Source organism: Zeugodacus cucurbitae, chromosome 4 (assembly GCF_028554725.1).
Source record: "Zeugodacus cucurbitae isolate PBARC_wt_2022May chromosome 4, idZeuCucr1.2, whole genome shotgun sequence".
NCBI classification, from domain to species: domain Eukaryota; kingdom Metazoa; phylum Arthropoda; class Insecta; order Diptera; family Tephritidae; genus Zeugodacus; species Zeugodacus cucurbitae.
The window spans coordinates 65,648,265-65,673,610 of record NC_071669.1 but is presented as its reverse complement, the minus strand read 5'-3'; the positions used below and the strand labels follow the sequence as shown (position 1 = coordinate 65,673,610).

The window sequence follows — 25,346 nt, the reverse complement described above, 5'->3', positions numbered from 1 at the left end:
AGCGCGTGTTAAATGTGAAAGCTGAGGCCACAATGCAATATAACAATATACACAACAACAACAGCAGCAATATGCGTTTGCCTGTCACTTATCTTGAATGTCATGGCATTGATTTTGATTTTGATTTAAAGTGTAAAGAAATTCTGCTTATACAGATACTTAAGAAAATATATACAAATAAGGAATAAAATTAAAAAAAATATTTCTACTGTTTAAGTGTGTGTGAAAAACTTAAGCCAAGGTTAAATGCTTTGATAGTGTATTCACTGATTTCTTATTTTGAGTTGAAACTCACAGGGGTTCTGAACAAACAAAAACGTAAAATATTGTATTCTCAACTAGATTTAGATTAGAGCATTCAGCCTGCCTGTATGAAGCTCAATTTTATTTAATATAGAATTGATTGATTTATCCTTTTAATTTATACTCTCGCAATTTATTTATTTAATTTTATTAATATAAAACACAATTTTGCTCACGTATTCGACATATATATGGTATAAAGTCCATGGAAAGTTTGAAAACACTAATATTAGGTATATGTGAGCTAGGGGAAGTTATGACCCGATTTCACTCATTTTTGGCACGGAGACATATTATTAGAAGAAAAATATGTCCTCTGAATTTCTTCAAAATATCTGAGAGACTTACCTATATTTTCGGCAAAAAAATTATTAGAAGCACCGAGGTCCTCATGGTCGCTATATGGGGTCTTGACATTCGATTTCGACGATTTTTAGAAAGGCGATCCCAGTCTATAAATGCAGTATTTGTGCAAAGTTCTGTTCCGATAACTTCACTAGTACTAACTTTATATATTCTAAAGTACACGATTCAGATTGACTTCAGAGTTCTTGTATATGGGAAGTAGGCGTGATTGTGAATCGATTTGGCCTATTTCCACAACATATCATTGGTATATTAGGAAAATATTACAAACCAAATTTCTTTGAAATTGGTCGAGCAGCTTCGGAGATAGGGTTTTTGACCCATAAGTGGGCGGAGCCACGCCCATTTAAAACTGTGTGTACCAATTTTGGTACAGTTCGACTGTACCATCCTTACCATGAACTTTAACGTTTTGAGAGTTTTTCAACATAACGTTTGTATGGGAGGTAGGCGTGGTTATAATACAATTTTCTCCATTTATGAACTATATATGGAAGTGGCTAAAAGAAACGACTCTAGTTTGGTTGATATAGCTTTAACAGTTTACGAGATATGTGCAAAAACCTTAGTAGAGGGCGTGACCACGTCCACTTCTTCAAAAAAATTACATCCAAATATGCCCCTTCCTAGTGCGATCCTTTATACCAAATTTCATAGCGTTATTTATGGCTTAGTTATGGTACTTTATGTGTTTTAGGTTTTCGACATTTTGTGGGCGTAGCAATGGTTCGATTTTGCCCATTTTCAATACCAACCTCTTCACAGTCCCAAAGAACATGTGTACCAAGTTTCGTCAACATATATTAATATTTACTCAAGTTATCCGTTGCACGGATAGACGGTCGGACGGGCAGACAGACATTCAGATTTTAACTCGTTTCGTCATCCTGATCATTTTGATATATATAACGCTATATCTAACTCGTTTAGTTTTAGGACCTACAACCAACCGTTATATGAACAAAACTATAATACTCTCTTTAGCAACTTTGATGCGTGAGTATAAAAAAAATAAATTGATCTAATTTCTGGCTGCTTTTGATGACAAATAATTTCGCTAATTATACGTTTTTCGTACGATGAAATCGCCTCAACTTTGAGGGGAGATGCTAAAGATCTACAAAATACTTTATCACAATCTACAATATATGTTCTCCATACCTAAAGTCACTTAAACATATCTACGTGTGCAATAAAACCCTCACTTTTATCACGATCTGACATAAACTTATTAAAAATAAGAATATTTACATAACTTACATATTATATTTACATTGCCATCTTTTTTTTACTTTCTTCCCACGCAGAGTGCAAAATCTTGACTCGATTGTACGTGTCGCAGACCGCGATCTACCGGTAGTGAATACACGAGGTGACGTGCTCTTCAACTCGTGGAAGGGCATCTTCAATGGCCAAGGTGGCTTCTTCTCGCAAGCGCCGCGTATCTACAGTTTTAGCGGCAAAAATGTGCTAACGGAACCATTGTGGTGAGTCAACAACCAACACAATACAGTTACAACCCATAAAATACACAAAGCCTATTTTAGATATTTCTTTTTTTTTGTTGGGTGGATGTTTGTATTTATTTATTTTTTTCTTCCATACTTTTTCATTATCTTCTTTTTGTTATTTCCACTCACGTTGCATTGAGGTTGAGATTATTCGTTTGTCCCAGCCCAGCACAGCCAACAGCGGCGTGGCGGCTTTGTGATTGTAGGACACGAAAAAATCCACATAATTACATTATGTAAAGGCGAAGCGTGCTCGACGTCGGCCGCCGCCGTGCTGAGCGTTCGCTTATTGTGTGCAAGTCAGGTCAGCGACATTAATGGCGATGGCGGCGACGATGTCGGCATGTGCTCAGGTGGCAGATTGCCAGCTTAGCCATATGCTGTCGCTGGATTTAGTGGCATCATTCGACGTGCCTTGGCATAAATAATTGGCGAATGAGAATGTCAGGATTTTCCATTAAAATTTGGTGGAGTAGAAAATTATGCGTGTACTCAGTGGCGGCTATGTGTGTGTGTTGGGATACTATGTGTATACAGACTACTTGTAATAGAAAAAATATTTACAGATTTCTCGAAAAATTATAATCAAACGTTTAACGTTATTACCGCAGAAATTTATGGCTAATCAATTTTGAGCGTTATTAAAAATAAATATAGCTTCTAATAGGAGAACGTGAATTATCTTATTACAAAAATGAAAAATCTTTTATTAGCTTGCAGGTAAAAAAGTTAAATCTGTGACCGCATAAAATTAATTGGTAATTAATATGGATAGAAAAAAGTGATAGACTAATTTTACCCGAGGTTATTTCGCTTATTTATCGTATATCAACATTGGTACTACATTAACATTATAAGGAGTGTTTTCTGTCCACATGATTAGGGCCCACAGCAGATGATGAACATATATATGGGATGGTAATAAATCGCAATCGGCAATCACTATGCTCTTGGTAAAAATCTTAATAGGAAACAATCCTTGAACAAAACCTGGAAAAATCGTAGCTATATTTTCATATTCTATTTCGTAAATATAATATTATAGTGGACCGAATTTTCTATCAATAACTGCTATTTCATCATTTTCTGAAAGAGTTTGAAAATGCATTCTCTTTGTGAAGTCTATTGACCCCTTTGAAGCTGGAAAATGACGCCTATGTACTTTTTTACTATACTGAGTAGGACCTTTCTTATAAAGACAATTAAAATCTCGTTATTCAGGCCTTTAATCAGATATCAAAGAAACAATTTTCGTTGTAGATCGTAGAAAATGTGTTTTATAAATTAATACTTTGCAATCGACCCGGATCATGATGATACTATTACTTCACATTCATGAAAATTAGTAATAACTAAACTGTTACGTAGTAACACTGCATCGAGCTACTTCATTTTCTTAATTTCTTTTAAAGCATCGTTTCAAAGATTTCAGACTGGGAACGAAGTTCTACTGTCATCTTATAGAACATGGCTTAGTTTCGTATGATCCTTCTCGCATAGGGTAAATCGCAAAAGCTCTAGCTCCCTCAGCAAGGTTCGCATTGCCAATTTGTACAAATTGTTTTAGATAACTCTGCCTTGTATTGGTGAGACTAAGGTTTAAACACTTTGGATTTGATATCTTTAACCATTCATGTATATCTGATTATATCGAAGCTAAACGACGGAGCAAATTCGAACTGGTCTCAAGCCGCTTCGTTGATTCTTAAGGGGCTATACCACTGTAACCTATGAAAAGTTAGACAATTTTCGTGAATTTATTTTAAAGAAAGTATTCGATCGAATGTTACGAAGTTTTTTGGATATAATAAGATATATTTTTAGCTATATTTTAAGATGTCTTTTTTACAAAAGTATTGAAAAATAACGGAGTTATGTGCTGTCTTGGGAGGTGCCAAAAAAAAGTTCACCAACTGCTCACATGATTACGGTCGAATGAATTGCTGAAACAAAATAATTCAAAAAGGCATTAAAGTTGAAGATATTTCCTATACAATGACCTATGATTTTTGAAAAATATTAAAAATTAACAAAATGGCGTCGTTCTGAAAAAAATTTCCTGTTTTTTAGGTAAAAAGATGGTAGTTTTTTTAATGCCAAATGAACAATTTTCAACAAATCAAAAAGATCGTAGGTCATTGTATAGTAAATATATTCAAGAATATTCAATTTAAATTGTTCGGTCAATTTCTCGTTGAGTTATGATGTTAGCAGTTTTGAGAAACATCGTTGCGAGAAAGCTAAAGTTTCGACTATGACAGCTTATGCCTGCGAGTAGTCGCTCTTTATTCAAGATACAACCTTACCGCTTTCTCATGATATTTTTTAAAGTATTAGCTATCGAATAAGCCAAAAATAAAAAAAATCGATTTTTTGAAAATGTCACACTGGTATATCCCCTTAATGGTTTAGATGACGCTTCTTTTGGTTTTGGCGCCACAAAAGACTTGTCTTTGACTACTCCAGAGTGAGAGAATCATCCAAGTGTTAACCTAATCTGATCAAGTATATCAACATGCTCTACAAAATAAAAGATTCTCTAAATTCTTTACAGATTTACAACAGAAAATAATTTTATAACTACTCAATTAATATTCTAACTCAATAATAATCAAATGCGTGCTCATATTCATAAGTTTCACTCTTTCTCCCTTAGAATAGAACAAAGAATGATCAACCTATAAACCTAATTGCTGAAATACCATTTAATATTAAATATGTACACAATATGTACAGACTTAATACAAGCTGAAGTTTGCTATTGAGATTTACATTTGCATATTGTATGAAATGACATATTGAACCACAATATAATAATGTCATAATATACTTCATGGGCAAAACCAAATCTTTATTTAATTGCTATACATATGTATTTAGAATATAAATAATAAAGCATTTGCTTAATAAAATATAAAACAACAACTACAGCAGTGGAATACACTAACAAACACAGAAAAAGTAAGATAAATGTATTTTTAGATTTTTCCTACACTTGACATGATTTTTACAGACTTGAGTTATAAAAAAAAAACAATAATAACAAAATCACGAAAAGGAAATAAATAACAAAACCTAAAACCAACAACAACAACAACAATACAAATATGTAATTACAAGTAGAGCATATGCAACAAATTGAAGTTAAGTGATTACAAAATGTAATTGTTTTGTACCTAACAAAGCAGCCAACAAACCACAAAGTGACAAATTGTATTTATGGACTATGCCGTTACCACACTCCAACGCACATATACATATATTCATAACACACACACACACACACACATATGCAAATTGTTATATTTAATGCAGGCGACAGAGTTAAGCTTATAAAATTGTATGGCGTTAGATATTGCCTGGCAACATTTAATCCCTAAGCGGCAGACTCTTACACTCATTGATAAGCGTGCAGATATAGCTACATGTGTGTGTGTGTTTATATGTAGATGCCTGCGTTTAGACACGTTTAATGGGTGTGTGTGTAATTGAAATAGAAATAGAAAATCATACAAATTCTAAGGCTTCTGCTACTCTATGGAAGCTTTATAATATCCTTCATATGTGTATATGTATGTAGTATGTGCCAGTCAGCATATGTGACTTCACTATTGTAAATAAATATATAAATATAAATACATATATAAACAACTGCATTGTTGTGCTCAAAGTGCTCAAATAAATATTCGACTTACGAGCACAAATATGTCAAGGCAGCCAAACAACCAAGTGCAAGTACAGTTATTGTAACGGCAAGTGATGAAATTTCATAAATGCTGTTATGTTGTATGCTAAATATAAATTGAAATTTACCACACTTTCAGTTAAATGTTATTTGTGCGTACTTCTAACTTTACTATATATTCATACAAATACATATATATTTATATTTAAGCTATGTACGTGGCATTATAATTAATTTATGGCAAGCATTTAGTAGCGTGTATAGTCCATATAGAAGTAATGTCTAGAGTTCATATTACAAAGTCGCCAGCTTGCAGAAGCGTGTGCAAATTTTCTAATATTACTTAGTTGCACGCACTTGAACATCCATCATTTGCAGTTGCAAGTAATTTATGGTTGCATATGCTAACTATTTTAGTTATTTATCATTTAATGCATACTACAGTTTGGGTAAATTTGCTTTGTAAATCTATGTATATCCTTAAGAAAAGTTGAAAAAATTAAAAAAATAGCCTTCGGTATACTTAATGACTACTTCAAAAGCTGATTTCAGCTGCAAATCTGCCCTTAAAATATTCACCACTGGCCAGAAAGGAGGAAAAAATATTTTTATTTTTAAAAAGTGTATATTTATGTCGTTATACAAATATTAGGTTGTCAAGTATCTCCTTCCTTCCTTCCTATGTGTAAAGCGCTACAGAGTTCGTATCTGGCAATACTATACATCTTTGAAAGGTCTTGACATGTTTCTTAGTTAAAGGCAAATCCGCTAGAGAAACGTTTCGTGAGATTAATGATATTTTGGGGGATGGTACTCTATCACTTCGAACTGCGGATGAATGGTTTCGACGATTCAGAGCGGGTGAAAATGACACCATGGATAAGCCAACCGGCGGAAGACCTGTGACGACGAATATCGATCAAATCATGGAAATCATCGAGTTAGACATCTCGTGACATCGCCCAGGATATGGGAGTTGGTCTCCAAACCATTTTAAACCATCTGCACAAGGTTGGATACACAAAAAAGCTTGATGTTTGGGTGTCGCATGATTTGACGCAAAAAAACCGTATGAACCGAATCAACGCCTGCGATATGCTGCTGAAATGGAACGAACTCGACCCATTTTTAATGCGGATGGTGACTGGCGACGAAAAATGGATCACATACGACAATATCAAGCGAAAACGGTCGTGGTCGAAGGCCGGTGAATCGTATCAAGCAGTGGTCAAGCCGGGATTGACGGGCAGGATGGTTTTGCTGTGTGTTTGGTGGGATTGGAATGGAATCATCCACCATGAGCTGATCCCGTATGGCCAGACGCTTAATTCTACCAACGAACAACTGGACCGCTTGAAACAGACGATCGACCAGAAGCGTCCATAATTGGCCAACAGGAAGGGTGTAGTGTTCCACCAGGACAACACAAGACCACACACTTTGTTGATGACTCGTCAGAAGCTACGGGAGCTCGGATGGGAGGTTTTATCGCATCCACCATATAGCTCGGACATAGCGCCAAGTGATTACCAAATGTTCCTGTCCATGGCGAACGCCCTTGGTGGTGTAAAGTTTAACTCAAAAGAGGCTTGTGAAAAGTGGCAGTCCGAGTTCTTCGCAAATAAAGAGGAAGCATTGAATAAAAAGCAAAAAAAAACGAAAGGGAGATATTTGACAACATAATATTACACAATTTTGATATTTATCAACCTTATGATTAAGACCCCAAAGAGAAAATGTTGACTTATTATATATGCCCTAATGACTTCGACTGGAAATCAAATCATAAATTTTCTGCAAAAAAAAAATCCGAAACGTTCGACCTAAAAATAGATAACAATTGACTGATTATCCAGGATTTTGAAGTCAAATGGGGCCTTCTTCTCATGTTATTTAAATGAAATATGTCCGTCATTAATTGCCAGAATCAATCTTTATTGAAAAGGTAAATTGAAAACAAAATTATAGATTTTTTTTTATTTCTTCCTATAAAGACTAGAACATAAAACAGCTAGTTATATTTTTTTTATTTTTAATATATTTCTCAAAATTAAATAAATATTTAATATAAATATACCTTTACAAATATGTGCAGATAAATTCTTCATTAGCGTAAAATTGCACGAATTTCTTAAAATGCAATATTTCCACTAAACAAGAGAAGGGAATAACAAAAATATGTCCACTTGTTTCTCATTGGAAAACCTAAAGTAATTACCACATTGTTCAAGTGCACACTACCATCGAAAGAGAGAACTGTGGTGGACAAAGCGAAAAAGAATAACGAAAAACAAAAACCGAAAAACGATAGAAATGACAGCAACGGCAAACTCAAAGATGTTACGAAAAATGTTTCGCATTTCATTTCTGCTAATGACCGTGGACCTCCACACAATGAGGATAGCGCACACAATGGTAGCCTTCATTCCCTCTCTTTCCCTCCCACCAACATTGTCGCTGCCGTTGAATGCTGTGCACACACACAAAGCAATAACGCAACGAGTGAATTCCAACTAAACGACTGCGAAGAAACTATAAATGACAGTAAAACTGAGACGGACAAAATAAGTGTAACAAGTCACCGTTACGACTGACTGAAGCATGTGAATGGTGACCTTTTGCAGCAATATTTCGGTGCAAACTTTCGCAATACTCGCACTAAATAGTATACTCGGTGTGTGCAGAGCTTGCCAGTTCGAGGCACGGCTACAAAGGTCAAATGTAGCAAGTAAATACGGTGCGCGACACTAAACTCTTGCCCTCCCTCTCTCCCTCGCTCTCTGCTCGGTGCGTGTATACAAAAATGTTGACACAAAAAGTTTGTTCATTAATTACTTTCCAAATTAATTTTGACATTTTAAGTTGAGTTTTATCCTCGTTGCCATGGCAAAGACACTCAGTTGCAGTTTTAGCTGTGTGCTCATGCTTTATGCGCTGTTATGCTGGAGTTATTCGACCAAACGAAGTGATATTGGAGTGCTAAGGCAGTCAATTTGTGAAATAGTGGGAATAAAATTTATTTATATAAAGCTGACAAAGCGAAAGGAAATTTATTTTGTGAAAAATATATAAAATAAATTTTATTAGTTTTTTAAGCCTGAAAGCTTTCTATATTAGAGTTAATTAAATTTTTATTTTTCTTAAATATTTTTTTCTAAACTGGAGATATTGCTGTAATATTAAAAATGTATGCGTGTAAAAAACCCACATTCCTCATAAATTCCACCTGCGCATATGTAGAGCCCAATATGTTCAAACCCGCATCAAAAAGGATTGAAACTTGCCCAACTTGCTTTAATATTCGGACAGTTTAAGTTTAATAATTGAAAATTTATAGAAACCCTTTTTAACTTAGCAACCTGGTAATTTTCCACACGTGCACCGTTATGTAGCTGAATTTTAGTGACATTCTTTAAATACTCCACCACACACGCATGCTTTAACTGTCACACTAACAAACTACTACTTTCATGCATTCATTTTAACTTTGAAAGCTCATCTGTCTAACAGCTGAGTCCACTAACACGATTTGAGCGACAAATGTACGGCATATTTAGGCTTGAATTCTCTGACATCACTGCGTAAACAATTTTTTATAAAGCGCTTGTCGCAAAAAATACATTGGGTCAGAAAAATTGACAGACAGACAAACAAGTGATAAGTGACATATGTACAAGTCGTTGGTAATACGACGTATGAAAAGTCAATATTTAGAAATACGAAATTCGCAAAGTGGATAGAAAAGTAATTGTGGCTATATTGATTCGTTCATTTCACTAAAAGCGCTAAAGTCATCCTAAAACTGTACTATTATTATTAATAGACAAAACTGTCTATCAAAAAATTTCCATAAAAAACTTCGTCAACAAAACTGTCTATCAAAAATATTATATTATTATAGAAATGCTTTTAGTGGAACAAATAAATTTACCAAAATTATTATCAATATTGCAATATTTAGTACTACAATAATACTAAGGCGCCTAAAGTAGATGATGAAAATAATTTCTTCAAAAGTTTTGACATAATTGACCCATAATTGTTCCACTTTTGTAGTTTTGTTTAGAAAATCACATCAAATGTATTCGAGCTTTGAAAAATATTTACTTAAATAAAATTTTATTATTTATTTTAAGTTCCTATGCAACTTCACCCTAAAGGTATACTACATTTAATATTTGATAATGAAAAGCTCTAATATAATACGAAAAGAATTGCATATATTAAGTCGCGTCAAAAATAACTATGCACAATTCATTTTCAATATTTTTTGTGCTCGAAAATTAAAAAAAAATTTTTTTGGAATATCAATCGAAAATTCACTTAACTAAAGCATACACATATATTAACTATAAACTCATTAAAATCTTACAAAATCAATTGTCTATATTGAAGACATCTCTCTCTATGTAACTTAGCAACAATTACCGCACTCGTGTAAATTTACCAAAACTCACATCATCTCCAGCCAAACTAAGACAATTGCGTTTAAACTCAACTCATAGCCAACAACAACTCATATTTACATAATTAAATGCAAATAGTCGAAAAACGTATTCAAAACACAAATTGAAAAGCCAAAAATATGCAAGTTAACAAATTAATTCATAGTAGCTTTATCAAATATAGCAGTTTATAACGGCCTTTTCACTCCACTCAATTCGGTCATACACACTGGGAATCGCATCTGATATTTCCGCACCATCTTGTCACATAAATTGGGTGTTGTTTTCCGTATTCATCTGGAGTATCTCTTCATCTTTCCGGTTATTAAATTTTCATATGCAAATTTTTCGTTCGCATTGTACACACGCATAACAACAAGGCGACGCACACCTGCAATCCGCTCAGCACTCATACACACACAAACTTGAGCATTTGACTTTGCAGAAAATCTTCTTACTCTTCTGCTGCCCCTTACTCTTCTGCTGTCACTACTACTGACTTCCATGCTCATTTAATGGCTACGAATTATATTTATGTGCAAACACATTCACTTGCATATAAATTTGCTCATCTGCATATGGCACAAATACTTTTGTGTGGTGTGTGTGTGTTTGTGCTGAGTTACCCAAAAATATATAAATACAGAAATGCGTATGTGTGTGTGTGTGTGAGTTTCCAACTTGAATTTTACTCAACAACATGCACACGTGCATGGCCACAAATATTTTTATTTCACTTGCATCTACCACTTTACCCAACTTCTCTGAGTGTGTGCCCATATTGCATGTTGCGTGCACACTTGTGTATAATTGTTGTCATTTGAGTTAAATTACGCATGCTAAAGTTTATTTGAAATTCTTATTCACTTACATAAGTCGAACTCTTCAGCTGCTGCAAACAATTGTTTTGGCTCTAATAGTCCCTTCTTCACCTTTTGTATAACCAACCAGCCTTCAACAACAACAACCAGCAAAATTTGGCGACCAACTTGTTCCACTAGCTGCTAGAGTTAACAAAGGTTTATTTTCCAAAAAACAACGTTCTTTTACATAATTGAATAAATTTTTTACGACTCATGTCACACACAATGGTCACCGAGATACGCAGCATGAAGGATTGTAATTGCTTGAAGGAGTCGACACTGCGTATACGTAATATGTGCCGATGTGCCACCACTGTTCAGTTGGCTTTGGCTACCATAATCTTATATGTATATACTATCTATGTAACATATATATAAGCTTTTCATTACTTTTTGTCTGCACAAACACCCACACACAAAAACACTCTCCGCTCCGAAAATATTGTTGATGCGCTCACACGCAATTATACATTTCCAAAAGTTTCACGCCACTGCATATCCTTTTCGGCTTCTTGATTGTGTATTTTGCTCTCTTTTATACGACCCTTGTGCTTATTTGTTTGTTTGTCGTGTTTGTTTTTGTTTTTGTCAGCAAGATATTTAGTTTTATAGCTCCAATGAGAGCAGTTTCTTAACTCATTTAACATGCAGTTAATTTTTTTTTTGCTTTTGTTTTGTATATGTGACTGTTTAAATTAAAATTAGAGCCGAGACATTTTAAGTTTTCAAAATTTTTGTTGGAGAGGCGCATACTTAACATAAAGTTTTGAAATTCTAAGTGTTTAGTGTTTTTAATTGCGCTATACGAGGAATATATGTATGTGTATATAATTTTTATTATAGAACATAATTATATATTTAAATTTTTGTTTAGAAGAGAAATTTCTACTTTTTTTCGCAAAATTTAATAATACATATATTTCCGAATATTGAAGATAATTTTTATGACGTCATATTAGCGAATGATATTTAGTTAGTCTTCTAATAAATATTTAGTATCTCAATTTCAACATAAAAAGTGGTTATTTTAAAAGTGTTGTTTTATAAAACTATAATCAACAAGTAAGGAAAGGCAAAGTTCGGGTGCAACCCAACATTTCATACTCTCGCAATTTATTGCTATATTTTTTTTAAGATAACACACAATTTGGCCCATATATTCGGCATAAAGTCCAATAGAAAAACGAAAATCATCATATATAGTATATAGGCTGAGGTAATTCCTGAACCGATTTCACTCATTTTCACCACCAACATACATTATATCTAAGATTATATGCTCATTTCATTTTGCTAAGATATTTCACAAATCAATCGATTTATACGCTATTTAGCCCATCGTATTTTTGAAAATCCTATAATTAGCTATATGGGAGCTAGGGGAAGTTATGACCCGATTTTAACCATTTATTGTACAGAGACACACTATTAGAAGGAAAAGATTTCCTCTGCATTCAATTGAGATATCTGAGAGATTTACCGATATTTTCGGTGAAAAATTACCATAAGGCACTGAGTTCTTGATATTCGATATCAGGGGCCTTGAAAAGTTATAGTCCGATTTTTACAATTTTTTCACAAGTGATGCCACAGATATTTTTGCAAAATTTTATTTCGCTATCTTCATTGGTTACTTATGTGTATATTATAAAGTGAAGAAATAAGATGGAATTCAAAATTGTGTTATATGAAGTTGTCGTGGTTAAGAAAATATAATATACCGAATTTCATTGAAATCGGTCGAGTAGTAGAGATATGGTTTATGACCCATAAGTGGGCGACGCCACGCTTTTTTTCGTTAGTGAGTTAGTGCACTTTAATTAATTTTCAACCTAACCTTTGTATGATAGATGGGCGTGTTTATTATCCGATATCAACTTCTTTCATGGTGTATGGTGGAGTAAGTAAGAGAACTGACTGCAGTAAGTTTGGTTTACATAGCTTTATTGGTTTGCGAAATATATACAAATAATCTATTCGGGGGCCACGCCCACTTCCCAAAAGAAATGACATCGAAATACTCCCCTTCTTAGTGCGATTCTTTATACTAAATTTTATTTTTTTCCAAGGAATATATGTACCAAGTTTCGTCAAGATATCTTAATTTTTACACAAGTTATCCGTTGCACGGACAGACAGACATCCGGATTTTAACTCGTCTCGTCATCCTGATCATTTTGATATATATAACCCTATATCTAACTCGTTTAGTTTTGGGTGTTACAAACAACCGTTATGTGAACAAAACTATTATACTCTCTTAGCAACTTTTGTTGATAGAGTATAAAAATGAGCATATTTTGGTTTCTGCATCCCCTTGGGTCACGAAGGATTGTAACAAATGAGACCAATCTCAAAATTTACAATATTAAGAGTACAGAATGAGTTAGTTAATTTGTCCCAGGTACTTGATGAGTCGAAAATCTTTGAATTCATCTTATTCTGAGTTAATAAGTTTTGTGACAGTGAGTTGAATTTATACCAACAAAATAGCATCCGTTGAATATGATACGATACGTGAATTTACGTATTTGCTTCACTATTCATACCAGTCTCCGCCTTTGAGTGACGGAAATTAAAAAAAAAAATCAAAAAATCGTTTCTAAAATTTTTAATTGTTTTTCTCGAGTGGTTTTGTATCACACATCAAATAAATCCCTCTGTCTACTATTATATACTCAGTGACCTGTGTTACACTTAAATAGTAAAGTGGAAATGTCTGCCATAAATCAGCAATATTTTCTTCTAAAAATCAGTCAACTGACTGTCAAGACATTCCAATTAAATATATCTAACTCTATGCCTTAAACACTTCTCCACGCTCCAAAACTTACCAACGCCAAAACAACTTAAACACGACTCATTACACTGAAACCCTGGGAAAATCAACAGCGATCTTAGCGTGTTTAGAGTATCGACTGCTCAAGTCAGTCACACTCGTGTTACATATCACCCACTCAAGCTTGAGGTTTATCCTTTTTCTCAGTCATAATCACTATAGAGCACTTCAGCCGCACTGGCGCAGGACATCTGGCAGCACAACTGCTGGCAGATGCTGCAGCCATTAAGAGCTTTCACAGCAACTTACGTATGTACGTACGCAGGCATTTTCTTGTTGCTGTTGTAGTTCTTGTTGTTGCTCGTTTGCGGCACATTCGTCGTAATGAACTGTGTAAACACGCTACACTTGATTTTTCTCAAAACCAACATACTCAACTCAGCATACGAGCATTTTATGATTCTTTCCTTTTAGCAGCCAGCCGTTTTTTCTACACCTTTTCCACTTTCATAGACAGGCATACATAGAGAAATATAAGTGTGTGTGTGTTGCCTCTTGGGCACGTTTTCTTGTAAATGGCGGATTCTGCACTTGTGCGGGCATACACAGCGCATAGATAGACATGTATAGCTGTCTGTATATGTGTGAGAGTGTGTGTATGCTATGTTACTTGCTTTGTTCTTCGCTGCTGCGATTCCTTGTTTTTAGTTATGCATGAGTGCACGCTCTTTTGAGAATTCCGCTAAGCACCCATAAACGTGTATCCTCACTGACCTATAAATGCATCTGCTGTTGAAGGGGGCGCACGAATGAGCGAACGAACAAACGAACGAATGCATGAATGGCTGTACGCTTCGTTGACTTGGCTTGTGTCTTCGCTTGTGCACTGCTCAGTGAAGCGCTTCCGCCTTGTTGCATCCACGAACCACAAATATCTACACACGTTCGAGTGCAATATGAAAGTACTACACATATGCAAGTGTATGTGTGTGTGGTGTGGCTTCATTTGGCGTCTAGCGCCGACGTTTAACCATCATCAGCAGGCTCTTGCGCTTCTTTGCATCAAGCTAACGGTTTACCATGAGAGACGCAGTTGTAATACTTGGCCTGCGGCAGCTGTGAAAGTCCTTTTGGCTTAGGTGATGCGATTCCTTGCGCTTTGCCGCCAAGGTGTTGAGGCTCTCGACATCGCTTGCGCGCTCCGTTTATGAGACATTTCATATTTGTGGTGAAGTGACTGCGGATTTTTAGTTTTACTTTATCAGCATCGTAAACTTAGGATTTATGCGTTCTTGATGGGGTTATGCGTTTTAAATTATTATTTGCAAATGTTTTTCTATGAAGTGATCGTAAATCGAGGCCAAAATGGGTTTTACTAATTTCAATATTATTTTCAAATAATTTGCCATAAAGTACGATGAATATACTTTATAGGCTCAACTATAGATTTTTCATCGTATTTGAGCCGTAAAAAAATTTAAAATATATGATATCTGATATGACTATAGCCCATTAAAAATTTCTAAGTTTACGCTGACGTTTTGTAGAACGATTTCGCTTTTGTTTCAAAATATACCTGAGATTCTTCTCAATCACCTTTTCATTGACGCTAAATTTGCTTTAAGCGAGTAGGTCATACTGATGTCAGTCGAAAACTGGAATATATGACGAAAATCGAAGCAAATCGAAGCTCAATTTTGTCATCGTTTTAAATCATTTTTGACACTTCACCTAAAATTTTGTCGTTTTTCTGTGATTTACTAGGCGCTTTTGTTGATTGTTTTCCTTTCAAATTGGTCCTCCATCTTCAAATACAAGTCCGCTATCAACGAATAATATTAACCCATGTTCTTCCCAATGGATGTATACAGCCCTCTTCAATTAAAATCATAAATCTGATCCGGATTGAATTCTGCGAAATAGTTCAACACATCAACAACGAGTGGTAGCAAAGCAAGTATATACTCCTCCTCTTCCTCGGTAAATCCACTTGGTGCAAGACTTTGCTTCATTTGGTATTTCGTATTACTAAGTTTACTATGACCAACAATGGTCAACTCAAGGTATAATCTTAATTGAAAATTACAGTGGATGGTCATTGTGAGGCAATGCTTGACTGCAACTTAGATTTTCATAAATTCACCATAACCCACAGGTGCTTCTTACATAGTACAAATGTACTCGTGTGTGTTCGTTCATCAGCATGCAGTACTTGAGCTCTTGAGCAATGCATTTCAGCCATAAATTCCACATAACATCATTGTGGCCAAAATAATTATAACTACTGGTAGCGCTTTGAAATATACTTCAAATACTTGTGAGCACAAGTGTATGAAGTAGAAGAAGAAGAAGAAGCTCTTCGTAAGCATTACTAAAGCTTGCGGTAGCTTATTAAGTTTCATTTACCAGCGTAGAGAGCAATTGAGAAATTTAGTAGTGTTTGTATAGAAGCAGTCGTAATAAGTATTGCGGAAGAAAGGGGAATCTAATAAGATGTAAAGGGTTCTTCAATGAGGGCGGTTCGTTAGTGGGAGACTAATTATCATGAAAAATTACAGGAAGTATAGTAAAAGCTCGTGCAATTGCCTCGTCTACCGGTTACTTCATGTTATTTATACATCAATTCAACCTTATGAAGACACCCTTTATAACTTGACTGACTAGTTAGTACCTTAGTATTGGCACTAGTGGCTCTTACATGTGCTTTAAATATATATAATTGTGTATATGTGTATTTTCAATTACAAGCCGCAATGTTATCAAAATATCTTAATGACCTAAATGACACTGGTCACTACAAGTGGAACACACTAACAGCAAGTTACTATTTTACACAAAGTACTTGGTGAATCAAAGGTCGCATACATTGTCAGTCAAATGGGTTGTTTACAGCACTTATAGATATTTAAATATTACGAAATCCTAGCATAATTTATTCAAATACAAATGGGGTACACACATGTGGCTTGAAGGGCAGAATTACCACTTGCTTTATATGTATACGCTGTTGTCTAGGTTAATAATTTCATTGAACTGTAAACTTCTTGAAAACATACACATACATTCTCCCTCTCTTTAATGTTGTGAACCACCTATTAGACCTTCATGCCAGCTTATATGACCAAGTATAAAGGCTTAATATAGTTACAGGTTCCATTTAATATGAGCTATCTAAATCCATTTACGCACACTTACATATCTCCTTGAAATACATAAGCATATTAATATTTGTTGCAGGAGACGCACTGTACATATTTACATACACAAATATATGACATTCAACATATTATATATATGTATGTATATCGCATATGGCATTCAAGATTTTGCATTATTTATTAGAGGCGAAAATGTACAGGCACAAGGTACTTTGTACTACAACGCAAATTAATGAGTGTCTATTTATGCGTGTGAGTCTGTGTATGGGCATATGTAAATTCATTAAAGTAATATCTTGATGTCCGCATAACCAAATGGTAGGGCAAACATACACATATTGCCAATTTGGCACAACTTAAGTTTAGCATTCACTAACTGAATACATGGAAACATAAACGAATATATATATATTTTAGTTGGAATATTTGAAAGCCTGATTGTATGCTAACTTCGAAGTTACATGATTGATTAATTTAAAATTTCAAATTTGACGACTACTGCATATAAGCTTTGATAAATAGTCGCTATAGACTGTGGGGAGAAAAACAAAAAAATATTTGGAAAAATTTAAAAATCTTTAATTTAGTTTGATTAGTTTAAAATTTTTTTTAAATATTTTTTGGGAGAGAAAATTAAAAAAAAATTATTCAATGATTTTATTTGCCTAAATTGATAAATCTTCAATAAGGGACTCAGATTTCTAAGTAAAATGTTAAAGGTTACAGTTAAAACTGCTAAATAAAAATAAAATAAAATTTTGAAGCATACTTTTAAGCGTCGTTGTATAAAAATATTGAATATTCAAAATTGTATTCAAGTAGAGTTGAATTTTATATATTTTTTTGCTCGATGAAGTTAAAGATTATATACAAACGGGAAACCTCCAAGTGTATTTGTTACAATTGAATAGGTTGGATGAGAAGATCTTGAGCTTATTCGCGGATGGTTCGAAGCTCAAGCGGAAGGTAGCGGGATGTGGTTACTAGTTTGCTGTTCGACTGCGTTGAGTCTCACAAGAGCTCCATATGAACTGAGAAACCTTATTGTTCTTTGCAAGGTTCTTTTCACTCAGGTTGAACTGCTGAAGATCTAGTAAGCATCGACCATTAAAAAATGTGTCCCTCTAAACTAAAGTATCCATCTGGTATCCATCTTGAACGTGGTTTCTTTCTTGAACGTCACTATTATGAGCGACTTAGACCAAAACATCACGGATTTAACTCTTTTAAGCAGCCATTGGACTATCTGTTATCGAAATCGACCGCTTTTAACTCAGACCTACGACTAAAAAATCCAACGCAATAAAATATATATTTAATTATTCGCTATATTTTCTTATTCTTTTTATGTATTCAGTCCCATCTAATAAATATATTTTCGTAATATTGTCATATAAAAATAAATTTACTTTCAATTTCACTAAAATGTATTTTGCTCACACACACACATTCCAGTTATTGCATAAATATTTAATTTTTTTTTTTTGCTTTTTCATTAACAGGCCACAAAAGCACGTTTGGCACGGTTCACTACCCAACGGTGAGCGTTCGATTGACACATATTGTGATGCTTGGCACTCGAGTTCCATCGATAAATTCGGTTATGCAAGCAATTTGCTGGGGAACAAACTGCTCGACCAGGAGCGACAAACTTGCGATAGCAAATTAATTGTGCTCTGCGTGGAGGCGTTGTCGCAGGATAGAAGGCGAAAACGCGATCTCAGCGACAGGTAAGCGGTCTCACACACACACACATAACTGTTTAAATGCTTCGGTGCGCGCGAATGAGTATGAGTGTGCATGTGTGTGTTGGTGTATAGTTATAAGCACATATGTGTATTGTTAGCGCTGAAGTTGTCGCACCTTTGGGAGCGTGAAAAACGAAATTGCGTTTTGGGATTAACGCAGCGAAATCACCAAAATGACAATGGCATACAATCAACGCAACACGCGGCAGCCCAGCGGCGAAGACAAATGCATGGAATTTGTTCATACATGTGGGTGTATGTGTGTTGGTATGCCTGTTGATGATCTTTGGCACGAGTATTCTGTGTGTGTTTGTTTCGTAATGAATTGGAAATATTTGAATATGCGTTGATGCGAACAGCTATCGGTGAAGCAATACTAAGATTTGTATGTGTGTTTGTATGTATGCATGTATGTTTAGCAATTACGATGGAAACATATTTACATTTATATATTGCTATGTTTATGAAAGCGTGAATGTAATTCGCTAGAGAAATGTATTAATTCTCATATGTTCAAAAGTGGAAATGTATGTATGTATAAATACATGAGTACATACAAAAATATTTATACAATCTCTCCTTTGATATTACTATAATATATACTTTTGTATCGAAACTAACTAGCAAATATGAAAATTATAAGAAATTGGATATCCATTAAGTGCTTCAATTTCAAATCGTAAAAGAAATGGAATCTTTTTAGGTACTCTAAATAAAATAAAGGAATTTTGGAAGAAAATTAGTATGAATAAGAATGAAAATACGAATGTAAGTATTAACATTAATGGTGAATGACAATATGAGAATGAATATGTGTATGAGTATGAGTATGAGTATGAGTATGAGTATGAGTATGAGTATGTATGGCAATATTAATATAAATGTTACTGTGCCTTTTAGCACGAATGTGAATATGTCAATATGAGTATGAGTATAAATGTAAATTTTGAGTATGAATGTGAGTAAATATATGAATATGAATGCAATTATGAATGTTAACATGAATGGAAATATGTCAATATGAGTATGAATTTGAATGATAGTATGAGTATGAGTATGAATATAAATATGAATATGAATATAAATATTAATATGAATATTAATATGAATATTAATATGAATATGAGTATGAATATGAATATGAGTATGAATATAAATCTGAGTATGAATGTAAATATGAATTTATCGCATTTGAAACATACAATTTTAATGAAAAGAATTCACAAACATAAGTATTTTCTTTTAACAAAAAAACTCTCTCCCCTCTATTTCCGCAGCGAACCCGAGTTCCATACGGCGGAGGCATACGCGCGTCATCTGCAAGAAGTGCTAACTTGAAAAATTGACTCACGCACACATACGCCAAGGAAGCGTGCCAGAAAAGCGCATCGGCTGCGGCGACAACATTTACATCATCACCAACATAACCAGTGAAATTGAAGCAAAATTCGCGAGCAACAAAATTTTTAATTTTTTAAATTGTAAAGAACAAAAGCCAAATCACAAACTACTTACATGCGAGTGAATGATTTATTTTTATTACAACAACATTGCGAAAAGCATTTCATCTAATTAATAAGTAATTGAACAAATTTCGTTTCTGTTACAAACAGTTTGTGAAAATTTCCACCATATTTATAGTTGATTGGTACTACTAGCGACTAATTGCACACATACAAACATACAAACATACTTACATATAAACTGAAGCCCATCTATGTGTGTGAGTTTACTTCATTGCATGTACTATAGACACATACCAACGTATTCATGTAGTTACATTCATACATACATACTCGTACATACGCGTATTTAAAACTTCATACTGCTTCACTTTTTCTGTGTAACTACGCTAGCCAAGTAAGTGTAAACGAAAACTGTAATTGTAATTGTAATTTTCAAATCATAGATTTTTAATGTCTCTTAATGCATACAAACACACACACATGCATACATACGTAGACTACATAGTATGTATGTAACTGTAAATATTTCAATAGTTTTTATTATTTTGTATTTATAGAAATCCAGTAATATTATTATAGCAATTTAAGAAAAATAGTCATACATATATGAATTATGTAATGCAGTGTAAACGAGCAGTGCAGTGAAAATAGCAGACTAGCAGGAAAATGTAGAAAAGTCAAGAAATGCGATATGAACACACAGAGAGTCATAAACAAATAGAAAATGAAAAATTTTGGCAAAAAAAAAAATCAATTTCCAAATTTTATTTATTTTCTGAGCGCACTGAACTGTTTTCTTATTATTTTATAAATTCACAGATTTTATCAATCATTATTAATTTTTAAAATTTTTCTTTATCTTAGTTATTTAAATAATTCTCTTTGTATTAATAACTATGTATTATTGTAGTAATTAAAAATAATAATAAGAACAAAATTATTTAAAAAAATATATTTTAAAAATATAAAAAAAAATTTAACTAACAAAATTTTAAATTTTCCTGAATTTAATAATAAAAAAAATTTATTTAGTAAAATAATTGTTAGAATTTTTGTAAAAAAAAAAACAATTAAAATTTTCAACAAAAATATTAGGTCTACAACTTTGCTTCCGCCGTTTTGCAATGATGTCTCTAGGGTCAAGCACTGGTCGATTAAATCATTTGTGTCAACATTAACCCAACAAAATATTTGTAAAGATCTGTTTGCTTCCCAAACATATTCTGAACTGAAAATGTTACTTTCTGAGCCGAATTCGCGACATTTGCGGGAAATTTTGCTTTTCTTTTTTAATTTCAAGAAAAGTGCGGCTGAGGCTCATCGACATTTGTAACATCGACATTTGTTTAATACAAAAAAAAACTTGAATTTACAAAAAAACGGCGGAAGCAAAGTTGCCGACCTATAATTTTTTCATTATTAAAGTTACATTTGATTGAACAATAACAAAATAATTATTTAAAAAAATATATATTTTAAATAAACTAAAAAATTTAAACTTTTCGTAAATTTATTAATTAAAAAATATAAATTTGTAGCATTTTGTGAAAAAAAAAAATATTACAATTTTTGTAAACCAAGAAAAATTAAATATTAATATTTAAATATTTAATTTTATAAATTTTATGAATTAAAAAAAATATTTAGCATTTTGTCAAAAATTATTAGAATCCATTAAACCCTATTTTTCCAAAACAAATTTTTTTTTTTTTTTCATTAAAAAATTTATACACATTTATTTTAATTCAGAAATATAATACTCTTTCTCACTTTTTAACGCTATAATGCATGAAATCGGCACCGGTTGCTTCATTTGTTATATTTGCTAAAAAAATTACAAAATTCAAAATTAATACTCAAAACCAAAAATAATGTTTTCAAATAAATTTTACTTTTTTTTGAATATTTTAATTAATAGTTTAACACCTACAAGCACAGTAAAAACTTAAAAAATAAATATTTGACATTTCTTTGCGCTAAACAACAGCATTTTTTTTTTAATATTTTTTTTTATTTAAAAAAATATTTTTATTTTATTTCACACGCTGTTTCAAAATATACAACAAATTAAAAAAGTTGTAAATGTAAATATGACACGAATTGCCAAGCAGCAAAATATAATACAAATAATAACAAATGCAAATATAGCCGTTTATTTAAAAATTTGTCAACGTATATTTTGCATTAATTCGGTAAGCAATTCGAAACAAATACAAAAAAAAATATTTTCAATCAAATGGTTTTTGTAACATTTCATATTGAGTAAAGAATATTTTTTACTGTGTCCTTTTGCCAAATATGAAATAACTCAATTAAAACGCAACTACATTTGTTGCAATATAAAAAAAAAAAACAAAAAACAACAACATAGACAACTTTTTCATACACTCATACACACAGACACTACAACTTCCGCGTCAACATAACATATCGCAAATTACATTATCAAAAATTGAAAACAAATACAATAATTTTAACAAAAATAATATTTATATTTTCCCAAAGCAAGCTGACATACACAAATACACAGACTCACAGTCACACAAAAACACACACAACAACAAATAGGTATAACAGCAATTTTGTGTAGCAATTAAAAGATATAGCGAAAACATGTGAAAAAACAACAACCACAACAAAAACTATGTAAACCAACCAATAAAACTCCAGCGAGTTTCAAATGCATACAAATGTATATGTATGTATGTAAAGGAAATTTTTTATACGTGAATTTTTAAAAATAAGTTTTGTAGCATTAATACCAATTATAATGATATTAACAACACAACACGTAGCACTACTTATGTAGCATAAATATGTATAACTCAAATAAACAAAAGCGTATTCATAAATATACTATATATAATATACATATATGTATGTAAGTAATTTGGTAACTGTAATTATGAGAGCAAAAACAAAAACAACTGAAATTGAAAATAAAAAATAAAAAAATGTGCAGTGTCTGTTATTACATAATAATACTATTAAAAATTTAATAAATTAATATAATTAACGATTCAAAAGTCGATTAAAATGTGACTTTGCGCGAAGGCAATGCTTAGTTAGTAAACATTTGCATTTAATTATGGCATTTTCGTTTTTGTAACTAAATGAATGAAAGCCGAAATATTAGAGATTATTACATAAAAAATAAAAACAAAAACAAAAGCAGAGCAAACATTAGCAATAAAACAATAATTGAAGCAAACAGAAAACAAAAAACAAAAAAAAAAAAAAATTATATAAGTATGTATAATTAAAGCTAAACTAACTAATGTAAGCGTAAAGTGAATGAAATGAATTTTACATTTAATAGTCACAATAATAAAAAACAAAAACACAAACAAAAAACTGCAAACGAAGAAATTGTATTTTGAAGCAAAAGAGCAAAAAAAAAGATTAAATTCAAATGAAAAGCAAAAAATTTCGAATTTCACATTCAAAACGAAACACAATAATATCATGATTACGTGTGCAAAATGTACTACATTAACGGTAAATTGTAAATGAAACTCCCCACAACACTTACACATATACATATACACAACTACATACACACAAACACATACAGAAACACAGTGAAACACACACGAAGAATCATATCGAAGTGAATGTCGTTAAACCAAATTCTAGTCCTAAGCCAGAAATGCAGCGATATTAAAGTTAATAAAAAATGAAAAAGAAATGTATGCAAAACAACAGAAAAAACTTTAAATGCGACTTTTTATTCGAAACTGGGAACTATCAACTTTTTAGTGAGCATTTTAGTTTGAGTATGGACATGCCGCTCTGAGTAAATACTGTAAGTATAATATAAGTAATTTAAGTGACTTGCTAGAAACCTATAGTGAGTGTGGTGAACGCTGCCATACACGGCGTATTGCATTATAATAACAACAACTAAATATTTTATCAAGCTCCGTGGAAGCCAATTGATAAATTTCTAATCACGAAAGTCGGTTTTTAAAGATTTTGTAAATTTCTTCATGGGGACGTACTGCATTCGAGTAGTATTTTCAATGAAAAAAGAAATGAAAACGATCGAACGAATGTCACTTTCACGGTTATAAAGGGTGATCCAATCTCGAGGTTCCCCACTCTTTTAAAGTAAAAAACACCAAAAATTCAAATTATTTGGGGAATGTTTATTATAATTGGAAAGAACATTATTTGGCATTTTTTTAAGATTATCTCTTTCAAATGTTGGCCGAGGCTATGTGTAGATGGTCTATCCGTTGAGTCCAATTTTCTGGTAACTGGCGAATGATACGCGTGATGTTTTGCTCGAAGGCCTGAATCGATGCGGGATTGTCCGCAAAGACTTTATACTTTACATATCCCTACAGGAAAAAGTCTAACGGTGTGATTTCACACGATCTTGGTGGCCAATCGACCGGCGAAAAACGTGAAATTATCACCGAAGTGTTCTCTGAATAAATCGATTGGTTAATGCAAAGTGTGGGAAGTGACACCGTCTTGTTGAAACCAAATGTCGCTGAGATATACAGAACGTGATTTGTCGTAATAAAGTTGAACAATTTGTAAACGTTGTTCAGACGTAAGTCTTTCCTTGATGAAATACCAATCAAAACTGAACAAAAATAGCATAATGGCTTGACACAATTCACGCGTAATCTGTCAAAAAAAAGGCAATTGAAACACGTACCTCAAGTACCTCTACTTAAATCACCCGATATTTGCTTCTCACTGAACACATGTCCGATTATCCGATCGTCAGATTGCAAATTGAGTTGCGTTTTGCCTAAAAAAAAACCTACAAACCCTACCAGAGTAATGACCTTGAATTTTCTTGCATTACTCAAATACTTCGTTCAGAAATTTATATACAACAAACCGTGGATGTCCTAATTAAGTTGGCTATCCTTTTTATTGCAGATTTCAATGTCATTTCCTCAATAAAACACTTCTGTAAAACCTATTACTTTAAATTGTATTTGTATATTCGGGTAGAAGACCTACATGAGTCATCCAAAAGTATATTTAGAAACCTACTTACAC

The 25,346-nt window shown here is 32.9% G+C and overlaps 1 protein-coding gene across 14 annotated transcripts in view; it reads left to right on the top strand.

Moving 5' to 3' along the window:
• Window positions 1-24,042, top strand: part of LOC105214797 (collagen alpha-2(IX) chain) — a 409,572-nt gene extending 385,530 nt beyond the window's left edge. For all 14 annotated transcript variants that reach the window (XM_054230416.1, XM_054230413.1, XM_054230415.1 and 11 more), the window contains 3 exons: window positions 1,977-2,156; window positions 18,613-18,840; window positions 20,136-24,042. In XM_054230416.1, the coding sequence (XP_054086391.1) occupies window positions 1,977-2,156; window positions 18,613-18,840; window positions 20,136-20,196 (469 nt within the window). In that variant the 3' untranslated portion in view covers window positions 20,197-24,042. The remainder of the gene's footprint in view (window positions 1-1,976; window positions 2,157-18,612; window positions 18,841-20,135) is intronic.
• Window positions 24,043-25,346: the final 1,304 nt, after the last annotated feature.